The sequence below is a fragment of the Squalius cephalus genome (genome assembly GCF_949319135.1).
Source record: "Squalius cephalus genome assembly, chromosome: 9".
Taxonomy (NCBI): domain Eukaryota; kingdom Metazoa; phylum Chordata; class Actinopteri; order Cypriniformes; family Leuciscidae; genus Squalius; species Squalius cephalus.
Genome location: NC_137130.1, coordinates 4,250,997 through 4,276,423, shown reverse-complemented (window position 1 = coordinate 4,276,423; position 25,427 = coordinate 4,250,997). Strand labels below are relative to the sequence as shown.

General features: G+C 38.7%; 1 protein-coding gene across 3 annotated transcripts in view; it reads left to right on the top strand.

Moving 5' to 3' along the window:
- The first annotated feature begins 352 nt into the window (after positions 1 to 352).
- The window catches only part of LOC307164826 (potassium voltage-gated channel subfamily H member 7), a 107,086-nt gene continuing 82,011 nt past the window's right edge, over positions 353 to 25,427 (top strand). For 2 of the 3 annotated variants that reach the window (XM_079881975.1, XM_079881973.1), the window contains exons 1-2: positions 392 to 810; positions 2,246 to 2,476. In XM_079881975.1, the coding sequence (XP_079738101.1) occupies positions 735 to 810; positions 2,246 to 2,476 (307 nt within the window). In that variant the 5' untranslated portion in view covers positions 392 to 734. The other variant, XM_079881974.1, reaches the window with a different exon arrangement.

The window sequence follows — 25,427 nt, the reverse complement described above, 5'->3', positions numbered from 1 at the left end:
CGAAATGGAACGCACCTCGTGTTTTAGAATGTTTATAGAACATTCAAAATTAACATTTCCATAATGTTTGCAAAATGGAATGTTTATGTTCTTTCAACGTTCGAATAATCAAGAGAATGTTTAAAACATTTTTTTTTTTAAATTGACGTTTTGAAGGTTCAGAGAAGCTTCTTGAAGAACGTTCAGAGAAGAAGGTTCTTCAGAGAACCTTATTGAACGTTCTTAGAACATATTTGTGTTAGCTGGTTACTTTTTTCGAACACTTTGGATGCTCAGAAAAACGGCCACGAATGCAGGAGTCACGAGCGCGCAAACTCAACCCTCTTTACGTAGCCTATGATCGAGGAGATGAGCGCCGCTGAGGCTGACAGCGCGCTGGGGTGAGTTTAGTTTCAGCCCGGGGCGGTGGAGCTCAGTTAAAGCCCCTAGAGGCGCTTCACCACCACACACACACACACACAGTCTTCCAGACGCGTGCAGCAACACACAGCGATGCTTCTCCATCCCAATCTCAGCAGACTCTTCCTCATCACCGATGCCTGTCGGTTTCGAGGAGTTCAGCCAAGGTTTCCGACACGCATGTGACTACAGCCACCGTAAGTGAGTTCACGCCAGCGAAAGCTCCCTGGAAGTGTAGAGAGATCGGACAAAGAGCGGCCGTTCAGATGCATTGATAACTTTGAGGAGGTTCGCGTTTTGGTTTTTTGGACGAGCAGCTGAAGATTGTTTTAATCATGCCTGTACGGAGAGGTCATGTCGCTCCTCAGAATACCTTTCTTGGAATAATAATACGGAAATTCGAGGGACAGAGTAAGTATTACAAATCAAACATACTTGATTCTTTGTCTCCATATCGTTTAGAATGATAATGGAAGTGCTAGTATTAACATACATAGACAAATATAGCTAACCTGTGCTATATTTACATGCACATAAACCCTTTATAGCCTATACATTTAAGGAAAGTAAACAGTTGCTTTGTTGAACGCATTCGCTATCCAGTTTTGTGCATGCTCGATTGTCCCTTTATATGAGGTTTAAAACACTATTGCTAATAAAAAATAATAAATGGGATTATTTAGTATATACAATTAGCCTATATGTGATATAGAGTCACGACAGAACAGCATTGTGGCTTTTTAGTGTTTTCACTTCAGATACATCTGTCAGATGACTCTATGTACAAAGCAGCTATACCATTGAATGACAACATACTCTGCCTGTGTGTTTAGATGAATTATGCTCTCATTCTGAAGATTACACACATACGCAGGGATATCTGGACTGCACGGAGCATATTTAGAGGATTTTTATGGCATAGAGGTTTTTAAGCACTCATTATATAAGCTGTACAGTTGCTAAATTGATTTCACAAATATCTCAGGTTAAATTTTATGATGCAATTAAACAATAAAACATTAAAATACAATAAAATTGAAATTATGTAAAATATTATTCGTTTTTATTACACTGATAATAAAAATAAACAATACAATACATTAAAATATTAAAATATAATAGAAGTAAATATTTAAAAAGTCATTAATATTAAATAAAATATGAAACTATACAACTTCAATTGTTTGTCAGTTGCGGTAAAAATAATGCTCTTAAAATGTTTTTATCGTGTCTCAGTCACTGTTTCTCCACCTTGCTTGACTTACATATGACTTAACGTTAGCTCATGTTATACTGGATTCTGTTTAGCATTATCGTAAATATTATAAACTATAAGTCTATTATTATTCACTTGTGAATTGAAAACAATCAATGTTGTGGATAATAAACGTATTTACTTGAGCTTGTTTGTCTTTTAATTAGTTTTGAGAGTTCTGGGGGCAATAATGGAGAAACTTTACCAGAGAAATCCCGACGGATTAATTTATTTTTATATCAAATCCAAATCCAATCCAATAAAAATAGTAATTTTAAAATCTTTCCAAGTGCTCCCTGGAGTACACATACCTTTTCTTGGGAATCACTAGTATAGACTGTTATCTGGTCAGTTTGATGAAAGTCAGAATTTCATGCTTATATGTCAATTTGGTTATATTTGCACAATATCTTTTTGCTTAAACTGCAGTGAAAGATCAACTGGATCTCCTCTTTTGCTCAGGACAAAAATCTCACATGAGTTTCTTCTATACTGTCAGAAGAGATCTGAACAATGTCTCAAACTGTGATACCCAACGTAACTCAAACGTTTATCCAAGCCTGATTTCATGTGATGTTTGGTTGTTTACAGATAAGAAGTTCATCATAGCCAATGCTCGGGTCCAGAACTGTGCTATTATCTACTGTAATGACGGATTCTGTGAGATGACGGGATTCTCGCGGCCGGACGTCATGCAGAAACCCTGTACATGTGACTTCCTACATGGAGAGCAAACCAAGAGACACGCGATTTCTCAGGTGGCTCAGGCTCTCCTGGGGTCAGAGGAACGGAAAGTGGAGATTACGTACCATCGCAAGGACGGTGAGTCCAACCCCATGCTTTCCTGTTGGCGGTTTTGCTCTGTGTAAAAAAAAAGAGAGAGAGAGAGAGAGAGAGAGAGAGAGAGAGAGAGAGAGAGAGAGAGAGAGAGAGAGAGAGAGAGAGAGAGAGAGAGAGAAACAGAATGAATGGCTCTGTTCCGAAACCAAGTATCTACTGCTTGCACACTAATGCCCGGTTCACACTACACAATATTTTTGTCTGTTACGATTGTCACTGTGTCAGATTATGCAATTTTGACTCATAAATTCTTGTCATGTCGTGGACAAGAAACATGAGCTTGCTTCTCGACCAATCAGTGCTTGCCGTCTTTGCTGAGAAGAGACTGACTTTTGGGAAACAAGAATGTAAACAAACAATGGTTGTACTTGCCTAATGCTATTTTCCAGTACTCACCGGTTTGCTGAAGCACCTCTGCTGTCGTTCACCAGCATATATCTTTTTTCAGTTTGTCAGGTTGTCTCTCGAGGAAACATCATCCTCCTGACACACAAACTATCATAAAGACAGGAGCTCCACGAATCTTTCCTCCATTGCATAATTCCACCTACAGTAGCAGCACCAATATCATTGTCTCTTTCGTTTCGGCATGTTTGAAAGCTGTGTAAGGAAGAGCTTCTGTGCTCCTGTGCTCTTACTTCTGTGTGACGGATGTGACGGAGAAATTAAACATGCTAGTCTTTCTGTCGTGACATTATGAAGCGTTGCAGATGTGGCGTTGGTTGTCGTCCACTATGACTCTCTATACGAGATGAAACGATCGATTCTTGCGTCCTGACGCCCATTGTCGTTTACGAATCACCACGACACTCAAGCGGATCATGCCAAAATCAGACTGATATCGGCATAAGAGGCCGTTTACACAGAATGGGATATTGCATTAATCGACTGCATCCTACAAAATAGTGCTACTCACATGAAGTGCATTTGAAACTCAATGAAAAAACTGTTTCCAGAAGAGCTCGGTGTTGAACTAAATGCTGCTAAACTAAACTGATAACAAGCATACATAAATGCTTCTGGGTTTAGCATATTTAATGCTTAATTTAAACTTTCATTTTGGGTGAACTATACACAATACATACAATAGTGTCGCTTTCCATGACACATATTGGTGCATTTTTGTATTGCGATATATTGTGACACAATAGAACTGTATATACACTGCCCGGCCAAAGAAAAAGTCGCTGTTTGGATTTAAATAGGCTAATGCTTAAAGGGTTACTTCACCGATTAGCATTAAGCTTTGTATCAGTAAACCCGGTAGTATTTTGGAATGGCCGCGCTTCCCTCCCTCATGTCCCCCTGAGACGAGAGATTTCTGTATTGTGTGCCTGGAAAAAAACCTCAGATGACGCAAAAATCGTCATTTATCTCATCGGAGGCTTTTTTGTCCAGAGGCGAGAGACTACAGCCAGTAGGAGGAGCTCGTTCCGCATGTCTTCAACCCGCCCATAGGGGGATCTCACGATAAAACGCCGTCTTTTCAGTTTCCAGTCGACTAGTAGCCTAGCTGTATCATTTCTCCCGACACTGCCCTCTGTAACCGGTAGGCGTGGCTTGGGAGTGTCCTCGTAGTGCAGCGAAGCAAGTGCATTCTGGGAGTTGTTGTCTTTCATCCACATGAGCCAAAAATAATTTTTTTGGCTTTTCTCAGTCTAGAAGGCACCAACTTTCACATAATTTCACATTTCTACTAAAATGACCCAATTTAAATACACAAATTCATCTTTCCAGCGGTGAAATATCCATTTAAGAGTCTATGATTGGATCATTATTGCAGTGATTATTATGTTTCTAGCATGTTATATGACAACAGTTCTTCTAACCATAATTGATGGAGTGTGTAGCTTTACATTTCTTATACAATCATGTTTTTGGTCAAGATCTGGTATTGACAATGCAAGAGTCCAGCACTCTGTAAAGTCTCCTCCAGCACATCCCAAAAGACTTTCAATGAATTTAAGATCTGAACTCAGAGGAGTCAATACATGTGTGAAAATGATTCTTCATGCTCTCTCACAACCATTCTTTCACAATTTGAGCCGAATTAATCTTGTCATCCTGGAATATGGCCATGATGTGTCTTCATACATGGTTGTTTAAGAAATGAAAAGCTACACACTCCATAAGTAAGGGTTAGAAGAACTGTGGCCAAACATATAACATGCTAGAAACATAATAATCGCTGCAAAAATGATCGAATCATAGACTTAAGCAATTGCCTATTTGAATCCAAACTGTGAATTTTTATTTAATTTCTTTGGCTGGGCAGTGTTTTGTTACATCTCTAGTAAAATACTCAAGTTTTAATACTTTACGGTATTGAGAGAAGTCAATATATTTGTATAAGCAGTTTAATCTGCCACCTGCAATGGATGACGCCTTAAAATATTGTCTAGGTAGGCAGTTCACTAGGTTTTGGAACAGAACAAGAAATGCAAGTAGTGTGTTTCTTTTTTCACACTGCCTCTCTATCTTTTATCCTTTTGTTTCGCCTTTTTTTTTTCTTCTTTCGCCCATCTCTGCTACAATATCGTAAGCGCCTCATTTGGTGGGGAGGAAAGCTGATTTCAGCTGAAGTGTGCAGTGAAGCAGACTCACTAATGTGGGCATCCTTACACCCGCCTTGAGCTACTCAGTCAACTTCAGCCCTCAGCCTGTCCAATCCCTTCAAACACACAGGATTAAAGCAAAACACACGCCAGCGCCTGCTGCTAGAGCCCAGATCGGCTCTTATGCTAACAGTGTTTGAACAGTTACACGGGAAGATGCTGTACTGATGAGCCTGAGCCCAGTGTGCCTTACATGAGCTCTCCGTATCCATCTGCATTATGTTCCAATGATGACATTTCATTTTTACTAGATATTTTGACATGAACTTGCTCCATACAACATTATTGTAATGATAACCAGCAGGAGTGCCCTTGAAAGCCTCTAGAGGGCACTCCACACCAGACTATCATGTTTCACTCACAAACTACATTTCCCATAACTCACTGCCCGGACTCTTCACTTATCACTAATCACATTCACCTGTACCTCATTCACTGATTGCATTCACCTGTGTCTCATCCTGTTAGTCTGTCTATTTATACCATGTTCATTCATTCATTCACCGCAAAGTCTTGTTGTACTGTTAGTCTGCATTTCCGAGCATTTTCCCTGGTTTCATGTTTCTTGGTTTTCTGGATATCTTGCCTTGTTCCCTGGATTACTCTCTTGCCTCTGGTCCCTGCCTGTTTTGTTTGTTTGTTTATTTGTTTGTTTGGACTGCTTACCTGTGTTTCGACCATTGCCTGTTTTTGGATTACGATTCTGGATAACCCTTAAAATAAAGCTGCATTTGGATCTCTCCCTTCGTGTCTCCGAGCAGTTCGTAACAGAAGACTTCGCCACTTCAGATCCAGCAGCCGAGAAAGAACCGAGACCCACCATGGACCTACTAATCAGTCTCTTCCGCCTCCGCCAAGGTAACCGATCTATAGAAGAATATGTTGGAGAATTTTGTGAGCTCTGCCATGGGGTAGATTTGGACGATGCCGTCTTAAAGGATAGTTTCCGATATGGGCTTGAGGACATGTTAAATTATCTCATGCCAGACAACACCCCTCAATGGACTTTATGTCAATATATTGAATTCGCCCTGAGGATAAGCGGCTCATCCTTTTCTGTGGGCCCTGTGGATGAGGGGGCGTTTCCAGAGACCGTGCCCGTCACGTCTGCTGAGCCTGAGCCTCTTCACGCCAGTCCAGCCGAGCCTGAGCCTCTTCACGCCAGTCCAGCCGAGCCTGCACTTCACGCCAGTCCAGCCGAGCCTGCACTTCACGCCAATCCAGCCGAGCCCGCACTTCACGCCAGATCTGCCGAAGCCGAGGCAGTATGCGTCATGCCCGCCGCCCCTGAGACTGAGAGCGTCATGCCCGCCGCACCTGAGACAGCAAGCGACATGCCCGCCAAGCTAGAGCCTTCACCGCTGGTCTCGTCCAGCACAGAGCCTTCTTCATTGCCGCTGGTCCTGTCCAGCTCAGAACCCTCTTCATCGCTGGTCCTGTCCAGCTCAGAGCCCTCTTCGCCGCTGGTCCTGTCCAGCCCAGAGCCCTCTTCGCCGCTGGTCCTGTCCAGCTCAGAGCCCTCTTCATCGCTGGTCCTGCCCAGCTCAGAGTCCTCTTCGCCGCTGGTCCTACCCAGCTCAAAGCCCTCGCCGCCGCTGGTCCCGTCAAGCTCAGAGTGCGCTGATCCTGATCCAGAGACTGAGCTTCACGTCACTTCTGCCGATCCAGAGACTGAGCTTCACGTCACTTCTGCCGATCCAGAGACTGAGCTTCACGTCACTTCTGCCGATCCAGAGACTGAGCTTCACGTCACTTCTGCCGATCCAGAGACTGAGCTTCACGTCACGTCAGCCGATCCAGAGACTGAGCTTCACGTCACGTCCACCCGTCAGGAGTCTCGTCCCGCCGAGACTGAATCTGTTCCTGAGCCTGAATCTGATCCTGATACTGAGCCTGAATCTGTTCCTCTTCCTCTTTCTACGCCTGTGTCTTCGGACAAGATGGCCGAATCCACGCCTGTGTCTTTGGACAAGATGGCCGACTCCATGCCTGTGTCTTTGGACATGATGACCGACTCCACGCCTGTGTCTTTGGACATGATGACCGACTCCACGCCTGTGTCTTTGGACATGATGACCGACTCCATGCCTGTGTCTTTGGACATGATGACCGACTCCACGCCTGTGTCTTCGGACATGATGACCGACTCCACGCCTGTGTCTTCGGACAAGATGGCCGACTCCACGCCTGTGTCTTTGGACATGATGACCGACTCCATGCCTGTGTCTTTGGACATGATGACCGACTCCACGCCTGTGTCTTCGGACAAGATGGCCGACTCCACGCCTGTGTCTTCGGACAAGATGGCCGACTCCACGCCTGTGTCTTCGGACAAGATGGCCGACTCCACGCCTGTGTCTTCGGACAAGATGGCCGACTCCACGCCTGTGTCTTCGGACAAGATGGCCGACTCCACGCCTGTGTCTTCGGACAAGATTGCCGACTCCACGCCTGTGTCTTTGGACATGATGACCGACTCCACGCCTGTGTCTTCGGACAAGATGGCCGACTCCACGCCTGTGTCTTCGGACAAGATGGCCGAAACCACGCCTGTGTCTTCGGACAAGATGGCCACCGCCGAACCAGTGTCTCCGGACAAGATGGTCTCCGCTGAGCCGGTGTCTGGTCCTGAGCCGGTGTCTGTTCCTGTGCCCTGGCCGCCTGAAGGGTCGTCTCCGCCCTGGCCGCCTGAAGGATCGCCTGCACAGCCTGCTCCGCCCTGGTCGCCTGCACAGCCTGATCCGCCCTGGTTGCCTGCTCCGCCCTGGTCGCCTGCACTACCTGCTCCATCCTGGCCTCCTGTATTACTGCAGTCTCAAGGTCCTCTTCCGCTCCACGGACCTGGCCCTCCATCCCGCCCCCGGATCCGCCTCCGGGCCACCTCCCACCTGGACAGTTTTGGAGCGTCTGGAAGCCGCTCTTTGGGGAGGGGCTATGTAATGATAACCAGCAGGAGTGCCCTTGAAAGCCTCTAGAGGGCACTCCACACCAGACTATCATGTTTCACTCACAAACTACATTTCCCATAACTCACTGCCCGGACTCTTCACTTATCACTAATCACATTCACCTGTACCTCATTCACTGATTGCATTCACCTGTGTCTCATCCTGTTAGTCTGTCTATTTATACCATGTTCATTCATTCATTCACCGCAAAGTCTTGTTGTACTGTTAGTCTGCATTTCCGAGCATTTTCCCTGGTTTCATGTTTCTTGGTTTTCTGGATATCTTGCCTTGTTCCCTGGATTACTCTCTTGCCTCTGGTCCCTGCCTGTTTTGTTTGTTTGTTTATTTGTTTGTTTGGACTGCTTACCTGTGTTTCGACCATTGCCTGTTTTTGGATTACGATTCTGGATAACCCTTAAAATAAAGCTGCATTTGGATCTCTCCCTTCGTGTCTCCGAGCAGTTCGTAACAATTATATTACATTCACTAACTATTTAACATTTATACACTTGGGAGGACAAAAGAGACCAGAATATTATAGAGTGGGCTGGAATTTTTTGGCCTCTTAGCAACCATCCAGAACACCCTAGCAACACCCTAGCAACCTTAGAAATGCCATGACAACTCCCTAGCATTGTGTTTTTATATATCAAGACAAAACAATCATGCCATGTGGCTTATAAACAGCATCTTTTTAGTTAAAGACCCTTTTAATTGCAACAATGCAAGGAAATTAACAGGTTGACATACACTGGAAATGTACCATAGAGGGATACCGGCTGTAAATATACATGGTAAACGGTCTTTCTAATGTAAGTTTCAACGTTTTAAACCGATCGCAGCACATCTCAGTAATAGTAATAGTGCATTGGTATACCACCAATATACCCTAATACCATAATAATACCACTGATAGATAACTAGAAATATGTTTTGTACTGGGAGAAAGTCAATGGTTGTACCTGTTCAGATAGAAAGAAAACCTTTAACAATGAACTTTAGCTGGGGAATATATATTAACACCATTGTTTAATGACTCTCCTTTGCAGTTTCAGCTGAATACTGCACTTTAATAGCACCTGGTGTAGGGCGATTTAAGCAGACATTTCCCCCGTACGTAGATATTAATAAGCAGCGTTTTAGCTAGCATAAAAGTGGGACTGAAAAGCAGACTGAGCCTCATTAAGGAATCATTAGAGGTTCGATTAAAGAGTGCTATCAAGCTGAGAGTGAAATTCAACACCCTGTACACACGGGCTAACAATACATCACATCAGCTGCGTCGCTCACCTGAGACCCAAGCTTGTGCCAGGAACCTTGAGCTGGCTATTCATCGAAAGATATGAATTATAAAGAAGGTGTGATTAAATTTGAGATAGATAAAGCACCTCGATGATGACCTGTTAAGGAGAAGAAGCACCTCTAATATTAAGTAGGATCTGATAAGACTTTTGGTAATCAAACATGCAGAGGGCCTAAAATTAACACTCGGCAAGCGCCAGATGCGTGTTAAAAACAGTGTTGGCAAGTATATGAAACGGTGTCAATCAGCAGTTCTAAATTCTAAAATTGCAAAATTGTTCATTTAAATATTCAAGCTCAAGAAGATGTGAATGGGAACTCGATTGATTATGCGCAAACATCCGAAGCGCGCGCCCATAAATCCGCGTCTCAGACGGCGTTAATACTGAATCCAGCTCTCTTTCACCTCTTCTTGCGCTTGAACAGACATATTCAAACAAAATTATGTCAAAATGCCTGTCTTGTAAACAAAAGTAGAAATAAAAAGTGAAAGTAAACAGCTGAGAAATAAAACGCATGTGTAACAGTATATTGGATCTGTGCATTAGCTCTTAAAGTGACAGTAGCCTAATATTCCTGCTGCTGTGTTTTTAATGTTAATCAAACAACACGACTCATAGTTCTTGACTGAATAACTTTTGTAATTTTAATAAGGATTAATCTATGTTTAGTGGCTGGTAAATATATTTATGGCTGGTACATTTTCTTAAGTCACCGGCGATTAGTTAGTTTTAGGCGCTTTGCGTTGATGTTTAGGGTTAGTAATTTTTTTAATCGCATTAAATTGATCAAAACTGACAGTAAATACATTTAAAATGTTACAAAATATTTATATGTCAAACAAATGCTGTTCTTCTGAACTTTGTATTTGTCAAAGAATTCATAAGACAATATATATCAAGGTTTCCATAAACATGAAGGAGCACAACAGTTTTCACAACATTGATAATAATAATAAATATATCTTGAGCAGCAAATCAACATATTAGAATGATTTCTGATGGAACATGTGACACTGAAGACTGGATTAATGATGCTGAAAATTCAGCTTTGATCACATTTTAAAATATATTACAATAGAAAACACTAATGTTTCACAAAATCATAGTTTCTACTGTATTTTTTATATGTAGTGAGCATTAGAGACTTCTTTCAAAAACATGTAAACATCTTACCAAACACAAACTTTTGAACAGAAGTACAATGATGGAAATTCAATGAAAATATAGTTTCTACATAAATAACCATATGGCGATGACTTTTTTGGGATAATCGGGTAAATACTTCACAAATGACAGGAACTTTATCTCTTTTTTTCTCTTCTCTTCTTATTTGTTACATAATGTGAAGCAAAAACAGCTTTACATTATGTAACACTTCAGTTCAAAACAAAAAGTAATACAATAAAAAGGCAAAGTTCTGCCTTAAAAAACAGCCCTTAATATCATAACATCCATTCTTGATCTAGGCTACTGGGACCTGATGAAAAATGTTTGTGAAAGTTGTTGAGAAGCGGTTTCTTGTAAGACGCTGCAGCGTTCTCTGAAAACAGTTTTAACATGATTACACAAATGATTTCATTTGCAATCCCTAAGTCACCTTGAAAGTGTGTGTGTGTGTGTGTGTGTGTGTGTGTGTGTGTGTGTGTGTGTGTGTGTGTGTGTGTGTGTGTGTGTGTGTGTGTGTGTGTGTGTGTGTGTGTGTGTGTGTGTGTGTGTGTGTGTGTGTGTGTGTGTGTGTGTGTGTGTGTGTGTCTCTGTGTGTGTGTGTGTGACACAGTCATCATGATCACGCCACACTGCTGTCATGACCCCTGGTAAACAGAGTTTGTTCAGTAGTTCCAGGGCACGGTGTGGATGAAGAGGTTTGTGGGTAATGGGCTCTGATGTCACATCAGTGTTGTGGAGCATAAGGAGATGTCATCTCGTGTGAGGTCTTAATGGAGTCGTTACACCTGTGTGTCCTGACACCTCACTCCCGGCTCATGATGGATTACAGCGCTCATGCAAAGCTGATGAGCATGCTAGATGTTTATTTATTTCCATACGCTTGTTCGTAGTGTCGTTCCTAAACAGAATCTGGTGTTTGAACTTGTTGTTTTTAATGAACGGATACTGATGAGCATAGTGTGTGTTATAAATCAAATTATGGAATATTTCATTTCCAGTAGATATTCTGACATAAATAGCTCCAATAGCATAAATATTATTTTTTTTATTTTTTTTTATTAGGGGAATACATATATTTTGTGATGCAAATGTGATGCACAATGCAAAAGAGCAAAATACAAAATATTTTTTAATGAAAAATTATAATTGTTTCCACTAACTAGAATAATATTTCTTGCAATTTATATGCTTGACAGGACAATAAAACAAGCAAAAAAACATAAAACCAGAATAATTATGTTTTTCTTTGTTTTAGTTTTTTTTTTTTTTTTTTTTTAACACCCAATTATGTTCAAATTATGGAACATTTAATTTCCATTAGATATTGTGGCATAAAATAGATCCAATAACATAAAAATAGAAAGATTATTTTAATTGGGGGGAATAAAACAATCAAATTGAGAATCAATTTCACAATGGAAAATAGTAAAAAATAAAATAAAATAAAAAATAATAATTATTACATTAATTTCACATTGAAATATTTAACCCTGTATCGTTCTAAACCCAGGGTAAATGGAATCCTGGGTTATCTTGCTTCACATTTTACATTGCTTATAATTTACCCGGGGTTAACAATTAATCTTGGGTATTCATTAACTGTCGTTTTACACTGTACATTCCTAAACCCTGGGTTAATGTCCTTATTTGCATATTTGCATATTAATATCGCCGCACACAGTATTTACTTAAAGCTTTTAACATTGCACATCCTGCTATTATATATTACCGTCTGTACCATCAAGTTTATCCTGAACTGACATATTATTACAAACTGAATGCATTTTTTGTCATCATAATATAAGCAGTATTTTCTCCTTCTAAGTTATTTTTGACAACATTACATGCATCTCTCTCAGACAATGCAATCTCATAATGCATTGCTATAAGCTGCATGAAAACATCCAAGAAAGCGGATGAAACGAAAGATTAATGTTTTAATACCAAAACACAATAAAAACTTCTATTTTACCAAATATGTGTGTGCTTATGAGATCACATCCTTAGCTAATGCCAACATCTACTAAGGATCACCATTTATATACTATCTCTGCCTATGTAGAAATGAATTACTTTTAAGTGACCATGCTGCCCTATAGCAGATGCTGGCTATGTAGGCGGTGTACAGCAAGGCAGCTCACTAGGTTTTAGAAGACATCTGGAGATACCAGAGAGAGAAAGAGATTGAATGTATGATAATCTTGGGCATGAAGGCCTCACCGTCATATTCTGCCATGGAAATGAGATCAGTGTGTCTGAAGTCTGTGTTGAGAGCATTCAGGATCCATACTATAGTCAGACGGAGCTCAAACTGTGAGTCTCTGGGCTTCACTTAACCTTAAAAAAAAAATATATATATAATATATATCAATTAGATACAATAAAACAGCATGATCTCTGCCAATTACAATACTTTTAATAAATGAAAAGTTTGTGTGACTTAAAAGGATAAATGGAAAAACCTTTCCCATTTAACATTAAATAGTCACTATTATCATTAAATGGACTTGAACTGCACATTATCAATTTTTGTTTTCCATTTGTTTACAGCAATTGTAGAACATGATCAAACATTGAACAGCTTTTATAGTTTACATTTATATCAAACACCACAAAATTCACTACTAGCATTTAATAAATGTCACGTGCTTCTTCATCATTATTTCGTGAAGTGAAATAAGTCCAGATGAAGAAGAGAAGTCCTCTTTTCTCTGTCATCTCTGCTCTCTGTCCGAGACCATGTGCGTTTCAGAAGGAGAAATAGTTTCTATGCTATCCTATTTGCTATTTTTTCACTTCAAAACTTCAACAAAACACTCACTGAAAATCAAACCAGTGAATTTAGATAATTTACCAGCCATAAATTTATTATATCAGGGATGAAAATGTATTTTTGCTTTTGTCATTTTAATGGGAATGGGAAAAATGGACGGTGTGATCCGGAAATGATGGGATTCCAACCAGCACACAAGCACTATTGCGCAACCCGTCAGAGCACATTTACTAACCACTGGCCCAACTCTGACATTCTGCATTATTTTTTATGTAAAAAAAAGTATTTTAGTTCCTATGACAATGTCATCGCTTGCATTTTTGTGACAGACAGCGCAGGTCATCGTGTCACTCACTGCGGAAAACACGAGATGAGCCGGTCCTCGTCTCTCTGAAAAACTGCACCTGTCAGAAAAATGTGAAGACACATCGCCATTTAGTTCCTCGTATTTCTGTGCTTGCGTAACGTGAGGAATATTACACGAGGACATTAACCTAGATGTGCTAGATGAAGTTTGGCATGATTCCGACCGATGATTTATTTAGGCTAACATTACTGGCTAACATTCTTTGACATAAACCACCTAAAGTTGCAGTTCCTAAATGTTTTATTTTAATTGCCAAACACATTTTACTTGCATGTGTCACTTGAGTGTTAATTAAGGACTCTGCGTGTACTATATAAAAACTAAACCTTCAACCACTGACATTCACATAGCAATACAAAAAACTTTTAATATCTCTGTAATAACTTGTTTCGTCTATCAACAAGATTAATTGGAGAACAAATGGAGACTTTTGCTTTTGTCTTCTGCTTCGCAAACGTTTCTCTTTAGAAAAATGTTCCAGTAATCTTTAAAGTTTATACTGTGTATATATAGTACATGACCGATAAGATACTGTATATACTGCGTGTGTGTGTGCTTATATAGATAGATAGATAGATAGATAGATAGATAGACAGATAGATAGATAGATAGATAGATAGACAGATAGATAGATAGATAGATAGATAGATAGATAGATAGATAGATAGATAGATAGATAGATAGATAGATAGATAGATAGATAGATAGATAGATAGATAGATAGATAGATAGATAGATAGATAGATAGATAGATAGATAGATAGATAGATAGAAGTTGATCAATGAGATTAATTGGAGACTTTTGCTTTCAGATTTTTCTTTTTAGATAAATGGTTCGGTAATCTTTGGAGTTTCTTGATTAAATCTCACACTTTTCTTATATTTGCAAAGTGTATGATGAAAATCTCTATATTAACTCAAACATATCTCATCAAATTCTTTCACAACCACATAATCTGAGCTGCTGTGCTCATTAATTAAGTGAGGAAGTTTAGGAGAAACATCTCAAAATGCATGCTTTATATAAAATGCTTGTAACACTTTACAATAAGGTCTCATTTGTTAACATTAGTTAATGCATGAACTATATGAGCACTATATTTTAAAGCATTTATTAATCTTGCTTAGTGTTACCAAAAATCAAATTGTTCATTGCAATGCATGTTAACAATTGCAACTTTGAATTTTGAAAAATGTGTTGGTAAATGTTGAAATTACCATTGACTAATATTAATAAATGCCATGGAAGTATTGTTCATTGTTAGTTCATGTTTTTTTGTAAAGTGTTACCAAATTGTGCACAACGTCTGAGCTATAAAACTTTCCTCTGGGCATGGCAAGTCTCCAAACGCTTCTTCCTCCAAACAAACACTTGTGTTGTGCATATGTCGGAGAGGTTGCATTTCACCATCAGTTATTGCGTCTTTATCATGAGTTTGCTCCAGCGTGAACATGTCAAAGCATGTGTTAGTGGCATCTGTCAGTACGAGCGCCCCGTAAACGTCACGCGTTCTTTAAAGGACAAAAGTTGACACTGATGGAGCTTGCCAGAGATGAAGAGATAATGAGACATTGGCCGCTCCACCTCTGCACAGAAACGCCCCAGGATCGGAGCCATGTGGTGAGCGAGGGTGCTGGGTTTCACTCGCTCCGTCCTCTCCGTGAAGGGCCGGCCCGGGGCTTTATCCTCCTCTTTCTTCCCTGCGTGCACAGCTGAAGGCTCTGAAGGGACGGTGTAGCAGCAGGTGCAGGATGGTTGCTCCTGAAAGGCCAGCATGCATTATTAAAGGGCCGCCACCTCTTTGGTTACCCTTGCATCTGTTATGAAATGGTGGCGTGTGCTTGGCTGGGTCAGATGCATGCATGTCTGGCAGAGAGAGTGAGAACGGTCGGCCAATCAAAATAAAGATCATTCAAAACATATCAAGTTTATTTCCAGATCAGGTGTCGTCAGTACAGTGTTCTGCATTTACAGTACAGTATAGCTGTTGTATAAATGTAGATGCTTTCAAAAATAATCCATTCCAAAATTTACAGTTTCTTATGTAATTTCAAAACATTGCACAAAACATTTGGGAGAAAACCTGCTCTTTTCCTTACATCCAAAGAAGATAGATTTCTCTGATAAGCTCCAAAAATGGTAGAAAAAACTTTATGGTAGAATATCAAAAATAAAAATAGTAAATATAACTTTTCCAAGTCTTTTGAAGCCAAATGACACATTTGTGTGATATTCACTCATAATTGTCCCATCTGCCAGACTTAAATTCAAAAGGAAGATTTTTTTTAACATATATTATGTACATATATTATATTTTGGATAAAGAAATGTAATATTTTTTTCATTGTAACATTGTTTTAATTATACAATTTGTTTTCCATTAAATAATTATTATTTTTTATTTAAATATGCATAAAAGATGCTCGACAAATACGACCATGATGTATAAATAATGTACAAATTAAATAAAATGTAAAAAAAAATTGCATTACATTAAATAATGTTTTTCCCCTAGCATTGTGGTAATGAGAATTGCGAGAAATAGAGGAATAGTTAAAACCATGAATAGTTATGAATGAATAGTTCAAATAAAAATGATGGCATTATTTTCATTTAGGTGAACTATCCCTTTAAATCTCATTTGTGCTTATGTTAAAAAAAAATGCACCATTTTACAAGTCAGACCAATGATATAAGTTCATGAAAGAAAGAATATATGGTTGGAATGACAAGAGAATGAGTAAAGGATGATGAAATCAATTTGATTTCAATTTCAATAAAAATTTTTTTTTGGGTCAACTATTTCTTTAAGAGGCCATATTATGCACTCTTAGTCTTGATTTTGTTTTTGGGCTCTACTAGAAAAGGTTTTAATGCTTATATGTTAAAAAAACATAATTTTTTTCATATTCTCCATTGTTGCTGCTCGTCTCTTCTCAGTCTGTCAGTAACGCTCTGGGGTGCGTTTCTCAAAAGCATCGTTGGCCAACCATGATCGCAATTTCCATTGAACTCTATTGGTAGTGAAGGAACTTGCGATCATAGTTGGCTTTGGGAAACGCACCTCTGTTTAGTTCCTGTCTCTATGAAGCCCCTCCTTCTGAAAAGCACACTGTGCTCTGATTGGTCGGCTGGACCAGTGTGTTATGATTGGTCAAGCGCTTTGATCGTGTTTGGGAAATGTCCCGCCCCTTTCCATAACCGCCAGTTTCAACACACTACTAACTAACTCAACCAGGCTCCACCCCTTTATTCTGCGTATGAATTATTTAAATGAGGAACATTGTGACGTGTTCGTTCCCGGAAGAAAACTCAAGACTACAATGGAGGCGTTTCAGGGAGTTCAGAAACACTGACACTGATATAGAGAATAACTCCCGCTGGAGGGACTTTCAGAGCTTTTCATGCTCAAACTGCAACATCACACACTAAAGAAACATGAACATTGAAAAACTCATAATAGGACCTCATTAAAACACTTAACATTTTACACACGGTGTGCATTCTCACCTCAGATATATTTCCTTTAGGCATCAACCTTTTCTCAGATGCTTCCCTCCCTACACAATAAAAATAGAAACAAATGAGTCAATTGTTGAAATACAGTAAACGTACAGTATATGTGCATAGCAGATCAGATGATTTGATGAGAAATGTTTGAGATCGCAGACTTTTTCTATCTTGGCAAACGCTCTGCTTTCAAGGAGAAACAACTGATATTTTCTCTGAACTCTTCTGTTTAAGAATCATCACGCACGTTCCCTTTAGCAGATATAAGCCGAACCCCGACCAACGCTTCAGCACCAGCAGATGGGCAGTGCATTATAAGGGGCAAATGTCTGTCCAATACATCAGGACCACTTCTAATGAAACATATCTGCTCAGCTAAGGGAAGCCTTCTTGAAAGCCATCCAGAGGCAACCTAAACCATCTGTTCCTCTGCCGCTGCCAGCATCGCCTCACGCTCCTTCTGTTCTCCACCCGCTCCACTGTAATGCAGCGAGATCTAATCTGGCTCGCGCATATGCAAGGAAAGTGGTGAAATGGAGATCATGGAGATTCCATTATGAAATCCTTGTTTAGAGGAAAATCTTTCAGAGCAATGGCTTTTTCTTGGGAATTCCTCAACATTGCAATATTATTTGAAGGCCATTTAGTTGACAGGAACCTTGCTGACCATTTAGTCAATGACTTACCAGATAACGGTTTTGTATGAAGCCATTAGGGGTGTAACGGTTCACAAAATTCACGGTTTGGTTCGATACGATACACTGGTGTCACGGTTCGGTATGTTTTCGATACAGCAAAAAGAAAGAAATGGCAGAGAAATTTCCTTGATTTTTTTTTGTTTTGTTTTGTTATTTATTAAAACTAACATCATAAAGTATGATCATTTTTTACTTTTGAGCAATGATGGAGCTATACTTAACTCTTCTTAGGAGCATATAAAACAAAACAGCTCCTTTTAAATTTTTTTAATGTAGCCTAACATTGTAGTAGTCAGATTAACATTTGAGGGCAGCAATTTTATTCATAATGTCGAAATAAAACCGACGTACTTGAAAGCATTGTACTATTCCTGCCAAACTTCCATAGTTACAGTTAGTGTTACTTCAGTAAATCCATGGGGAATGTTGCTAAAGCCTATAACTAGTTCATTCATGGCACAGTGTTTCTCCTGGTTTCCACGTCAGTGCTGTTTGATCCGTTAATAACGGAGACATTTGAATGTTTCTCACTAGATCTCGCAGTGATGTTATTACTTCTGTGGTGAATTCAGATGCTTTGGATCTCGTAGCGCTGTGTAGTAACAGTGTCACTTGATCAAGATCGGCTTGCACCATAGACAGTATATAAACTGGACACAGCGACCCCATTGGATTCAACAGAGAAAAGTGAAGTCAATTAGAAGCACTTCTTCCTGATGGTCGAGCGTACTGCGCAGACTCAAACTGAGCTTGACGACGTAGATGTGACGTGAGCAACCCGTCTGTCTTCTAGTAGCTGTGCCAAGAGAAATCTGAATCATTCCCTTCCGAAACTTGCAGAGACGGAGAGCGTGAGTAGGAGGTGTCCATGAGCTAGGAGCAGGATAAACTTTTGCTAAGTATTCTGATTAATTATTTTGTCATTTTGCCTCCACGTCCCCCCGATTGCCCGCGAGCTTCTCCTCCTGTCTCTACGTTAATCTCTCTACTGTGCGACAGAGAGTCGCGTGGTTATGACGCAATCGTTAGCCTATTTTAACAAAAAACTGCTTCTACGGGGCCATAACGTAAGATACAAGGTAATGGAGCCATTTTCGTGTTTCTTTAGAAATAAATAATGGACAAATGGAGTCTTTAAACACCTCAGATGTAAAGTTATTCGCTGTCAAAGTGACGCCAAAATGAATGGGAGTCAATGGAATGCTAACAGCAGGTGATGGTCTGCTAATCAATGGCGGCGCCCGGGGAAGCTTCGGTTTCCGGCTGATGGATTACCCCCTTGGCTCGCGCTGCATTGGTCCAAACTGATAAACGGTCCGGGAAGCACAAAATAATGAGTAGCGCAGTTTCGTTCCGCTTTCAGTACGTTTGCCATTTGATGTTGGGCAGCGTTGTGTCGGTCGTGCCAGTGAGACAGCTAACAAAATTTTGGTCGCCCCGACAGGAAAAATTTGTAATGCATACCGAACGGTTCAATACGAATACGTGTATCGTTACACCTCTAGAAGGCTTGTATGACGTTTCAGATCGCCTTCCAAGACGTCATAACATCACGTCTGATTATCTGGAACAAAATGTGAGTTTTAGAGATAGCTAAACAAATATTGAAAGTGATTTTCCAGTCATTGCACTCACCCTCATGTCGTTCCAAATGTACGCTATTAAGTGAAAACTCTGTGGAAAATTCACCCAGTTTTTCCATACAATGTCATTTCATTACGGAGTCACGCACATAAAAATCAAGATATCGTTTGTTTCCACAACTTATGAATTCTTTAGTTTTAGAGTCATTCCTTCATTTTAGTTTCAGCGTGGCCATGATTGAACTTAATTAAAATGAGGGAACTGATTAGTTTCTTTGGAATTATTTGTGAAATGTAAAAGCACACTTGAGCCAAAATTGCTTCAAAGCAAATCCTAAATCCTTTTTCAGTGTACAATATGGCAATATTTACAACATTTTCCTCAAAGAAAGGAACAAATTAGTATAATGTGGCCATGATTTACATAAATTAGGGAATTAATTACGTTGTGTGAACGATATAACTAAAATACGGAAATAAATTAATAAAACGAGACCACAATGAATGAATTCTTAATTTCTACCCATATCAATATTTTTTTTCTGCATATCATTGACAATGAGTGAAGAATAATTAGAATTAGCCAAATATTTTTAAGTGAACTTTTCATTCATTTAATGACTACAATTTTTAATTGGATATTTCTGGCTAAATTCACTTTGAACCACTCCAAACGCACAGGATTATCGTATTTAACACTGCTTCGTAAACAAGATATAATACAAACACTGGATTCAGATAAGTCTTGGTTCCTTCATACCCCCGTTTTTTCAGGTTTCAACACATTCTTAGACATTCAGAGCTCTCTAAGGGTGATTTCTCATGATATAACCCAGTGGCTCATGCTGCTCCAAGACACAGATGAGGAATAGAATATGGCAAATGCCTCTTGGCCATTTAAAAACATGACAGTGGGGAATATCATCACTGGTGGTTCAGCGAAACCCTGGCACGAATGTAATAGCCAATCAGTTTTGCTCATGGAGTGGGTGTGAGGCAGTCATCGGTCTGGAGGACGACTACAAGCAGAGATGATTAGAAATGAAAGTAGGCCATGTTGTCTGGCTCTCAGCAGTCCCAGTAAGACCAGAGCAAGCCACATGGCCAGCAGAACGCGAACAAAGGGTTAACTCTCCATCCCCCTCCTCCATCGCTCGTCTCTGATTGGTAGATTCACAGACCAGTTGTGCATTAACTACAGCACAACACCACTGCTGTCACAGCGCATTAGACGATACGCAGGAGAAAGAGGGATTTTCTAGGCTTTTCTCATGGCCATTGAGCTTTTCTCAAACATGAAGAATCATTTGATCAGAGTGGAGAATATTGATTCTACTGTACGTTCATGACATGAAGCCACGTCAGTGTGTGAAAACATGTCAGTGTGACATAACCCTGATTTATATACACATATACGGTTCAAAGGGTTTGGATCAGTACGTTTTTTTGGAAAGAAATTAATTCTTTTATTCAGCAAGGATGCATTAAATTGATCAAAAGTGACAGTAAAGACATTTATAATGTTACAAAAGATTTCTATTTCATATAAATTTCATCCAGTTTCCACTAAAATATAATGCTGCTTTTATCATTGATATATATATATATATATATATATATATACAGTATATTTATATATATATAAATATATATATATATATATATATATATATATATTATTATTATTGTTTTTTTTTTAAAGAAGTCTCTTATTCTCACCAAGACTGCATGTATTTGATAAAAAAATATTATTACAAATAAACATGTAGAAACATTTTTCAAGACACATTTCTAATAATTATCAATGTTTAAAACAGCATCATATTTTAGTGGAAACTGACTTTTTTTTCAAGATTCTTTGAATTAGCTTTGAATAGAGCAACCGCAAGCGGTTTCATTTATGTTTTCATTGGACAGAAAGCAATCTTTCAAATTTGGAAATATCAGGTCTTGAAAGCCCTGTTATATGCCCTTATTAATCTGTATTATTAAACGGAGATATTAAATGAAAAGATCCAGTATTCATTGTAACGGTTATGATCTGTTACATTCTATTTTGGTTTGGATTTACTCTGTTTGTTCGTTTCCCCTGTGTTCTCTAGTTAGTTTCACTGGCTGTTAGCTAGTTCCCACATCTGTTTCTCTTCTACTCATTATCTCTCTGCTTTACACACCCTCAGTTTCTCTAGTTTCTATGTCTGGGATTGTTTATGTCAACGTCAGTGTTGTACGTGATTGTGATCTCCTGAGTTTTCTGTTTGGATTAATTAAAGATGGTTTTGTTTTCTACTCCATTTCGTTGAGCGCTTATGAATCGTTACACTCAAATGATGCATATTCATCATAAATCAATATCGACAGTTTTGTAGCAACCATGACAATATCATAAAAATTTGTACGTAACATTCACATGCAGATTTATATCAATTTGTAAGCATACCTTACAATATGAATGCACTGACAGAAAATGTTGCAAATTTGGAAATATCTCTCATGATATGTGTTGTTTTACTTCAAAAACGAAGCCGACGGTCCTTTGAAAGGCCGGACTTCTCTGGCGTACTGTGGGCATTCACAATTTTTTCTACAACATGATTTTTTTCCCCTAAGCTGGTCATGTGTTATCCTGAGTAATGTTCAGTGACACTGGATTAAAATAGTCAACTGCTGGAGATTACCCAAGCATACGCTGTAATCTGATTCTCTCTCACATGTTCATTCAGAATTCGATTGCCTGGACTCAAGCCTGTTTTCTCGACCGTAATGGACGGCCGCTGCTGTATCATTGAGCCGTCGCCTCTAAATTGCATCGTGCTTAAAAACACACCAGTGAATGACAAAGATGCAACCTTTCACCAGGGGTCATTAGACTCTGATGTCTTGTCTAGCGAATAAAAAGCCTCTCTGTGGAGGGAGTGAAACCTATCCCTCCACTCGGTAATGACTTAGCGCAGTCTTTCCTGAAGGTATGACCATTACCGACCTATTTTTAGCTTTCAAAAGCCTTAACTCGCTCAGTGAATGAAACAAAATCTGTTCTCCCTGGGGATGCAGGAACTCAATTGCTCGAGTCTGAGGCAAACCGAGTAGGCGAAATTATAGGGAGCCTGGGGACAAAATGGGAAGATTACTGAAATGTTTTATTTTGCATCCTCCACTTTTTTCCTTTGGGATGATGGAAATTGCTGTCATCTTGTAATGCGTTCACTGAATAGACCAATAAAATAATGCTTACCAGAATGGAAATGATGAGGATCAGACAGGCTTTATGACACTGCTCTGTGCCCGTCTTAACACACCCTACTTGATAATGAAGTGCAGCTTTCTATTAAAGATCATCATGTCAGGACTTGCCAGTCACATCTACCCTGAAAAAAAAAGCACAAAAGTCATACTATATGCCTTTATTAATCTCTGTTATTAAACATAGTACTCATATGATGCATGCACATCAAATAAATCAATGTAAACAGGGCCATAACAAACATATATATTGCATTTTGATCATTTTGAAGAGTGTATTAATATTTGCACGTAACATATACATTTTGTGTGCATTTGTAAACATACAGTTCAATATGGATGTATTGACATAATCTAAAATGCATATGTACAGCTTTATAAACGTAAAAATAAAATATATTTATATTATAAAAATATTTGTATAGGTACAATTTACAATTATGTGCCTAAGAGTCAGATAAATGTACAGTGACAATTTTTTTTGTAGCAATGTATGCATAATATATAAAATAAATAATTTAATAAGGATTAAATAGAATAAAAATCAACTTATTAATAATACCATGAATGATATATTCTATAACCTTAACGGATTTGTAAATATTTAAAAGTTTGTATTTATTAAAAATATTGTAAATAAATTTGTAAATATTGTAAAGTGTTTATACGTACAATGGATTAAGAGATGCGGTAAATGTGTTATTATGTTTCATTGTCTGTGCAAATGTACAAAAATGCTTGTCTGGATTTACGTACAAAAAATGCCGATGTTTACTAATGCGATTGAGTTTCAAATAAGCCACAATAGATTAAAGAGATTGGATTATTACATTGCAAATTGTTAGCTAATCCAATTATACTTTTTTTAAGCATGTTATTTTTAGTTGGAAAAGCAATCAATCAAAAAGCAGGGAATGAAAAAAGACTTAGGATCTGTCTTGCACTTTTGGGTGTAGGAAAGATCAATCTCAAGTGACAATGAAAAAAAAAAAAAAAACAGCAATAAAAATAATGCACAATAAAGTTTCATGGCCAGTAAATATATGCATATAAGACTTGTAAATTTTATCTTTCGCCATAGATAATTTTCGCCATTCATTTTGAACCCTGGGTGTAAGTCTTCATATACAAGGTCATCAGTGAAATGCATACTTGTATTTTTGTGCTACATTGTTTTAATTATTGATGGTGGAAATAAGAATCTAATGAAATTTCCATCATCTTGAAAGGAGAACTGCGCTTAGATCAAGTGCAGTAGATGCAGAGTCAATAATATACTGTCATTAGCTTCATTCTGTTCATTGCTTTCCTCTCAGTTTCACATTAAAAGCGATTGACGGACAGGTTAGTTTCTCACTACCATGAAGCGCAAAGAGCAGTGACCAGTTCAAAATGGAAAGATTCACATATGGCACACATATAGTCCCAGTCCACTAAACTGGGAGGAATTGGTAGTTAATTCCCTGATGTTGATATTGGTGTAGTTGTTGTTTTAGAAAGGAAGTTTGGTGGCATTTTAATTAGTGATTAATTAGTGACTAATATATCATCCAATATTTGGCCAGTTTGAGCTACTGGCATCGGCTGATAATCCCATCGTCTTTGTTGATTAACAGAAGTGTTATTATCCATTCCAAAATATACTGACACTCTTTTAAATGGATAATATACAGTCAAACCAAAAATTATTCAGACACCATGTGTAATTATTATTTTTTTAATATATATATTATAGAAAGTTTTTTTATTTTATATTGGGTGCAGGACACTATTAATTTATGTAAGTTAGGATAACAATAAATATTCTATACGTTAAGTGTTTGTTTAATTACAGTGTACATCAGTGCTGTTAAAATTTTAAATGAATAGTATATAATAGTAATAGTATACAAATGACACTAAAATAATACAGTATTATGGAGGAAAAGATGGTCCTTTTGATAAATGTACCTTCTCATAGCATCATCTGCATCATCCTGCAAAAGAAAAATACATTATTTGAGTGTGATTTGAGCAAAAGCAGCAGCATGTATGATGTTATCTGATATCTGATTCATTTAAACTAACATAAACAGATTTGTTTTGTTCTGGAGACTTCAGTCTTTCACATTTGAAGTAAACAGGAGCTGTATTTGTATGCTTGTTGACTCAAGGACATTGAGCATCAAGAGTGAAGATGACATGCCTTAAAGCAGCTCTTTTATAATGTCTCATTTGTCCTTATTATGTTGCATCATGGATATAGCAGCATTATATCATCCATCCTGCGTTCTGCTCATGGCAGTGCCTGTTAAAAACCACATATCAATCACAACTAAAGTTTGACATTTTCTGAAGAAAACGTGAGTGCTACTTGCCTTGTTCTTGTTTTAGTCCTTCAGTATAGCCACAGTAATCCCAGTAAATTACCGTAAAATTACCAGAATGACTTCTACACAAATATGCTGTTCACACAAGCAACGGCGTTCTGGCTTTTTACCGTTAAAGGACCATTCACACAATAGCACCAAATACAGGTAAATTCTGTAATGTCAAGTCATGGAAAAGGATCTTTAAACGCTGCGTCGTTGTCTTCAGTGATCGCTCGCATGAGGAGAAGTGCTTTAGTTTCACTATTTGTTCAATTTGACAACATTTTCAGACTTCTGAGTGACAGGCCCAAGGGAACGATTACACAGAACGCAGTTTTGCCCTTAAAAACACGACACGTGGATAATAGTATCC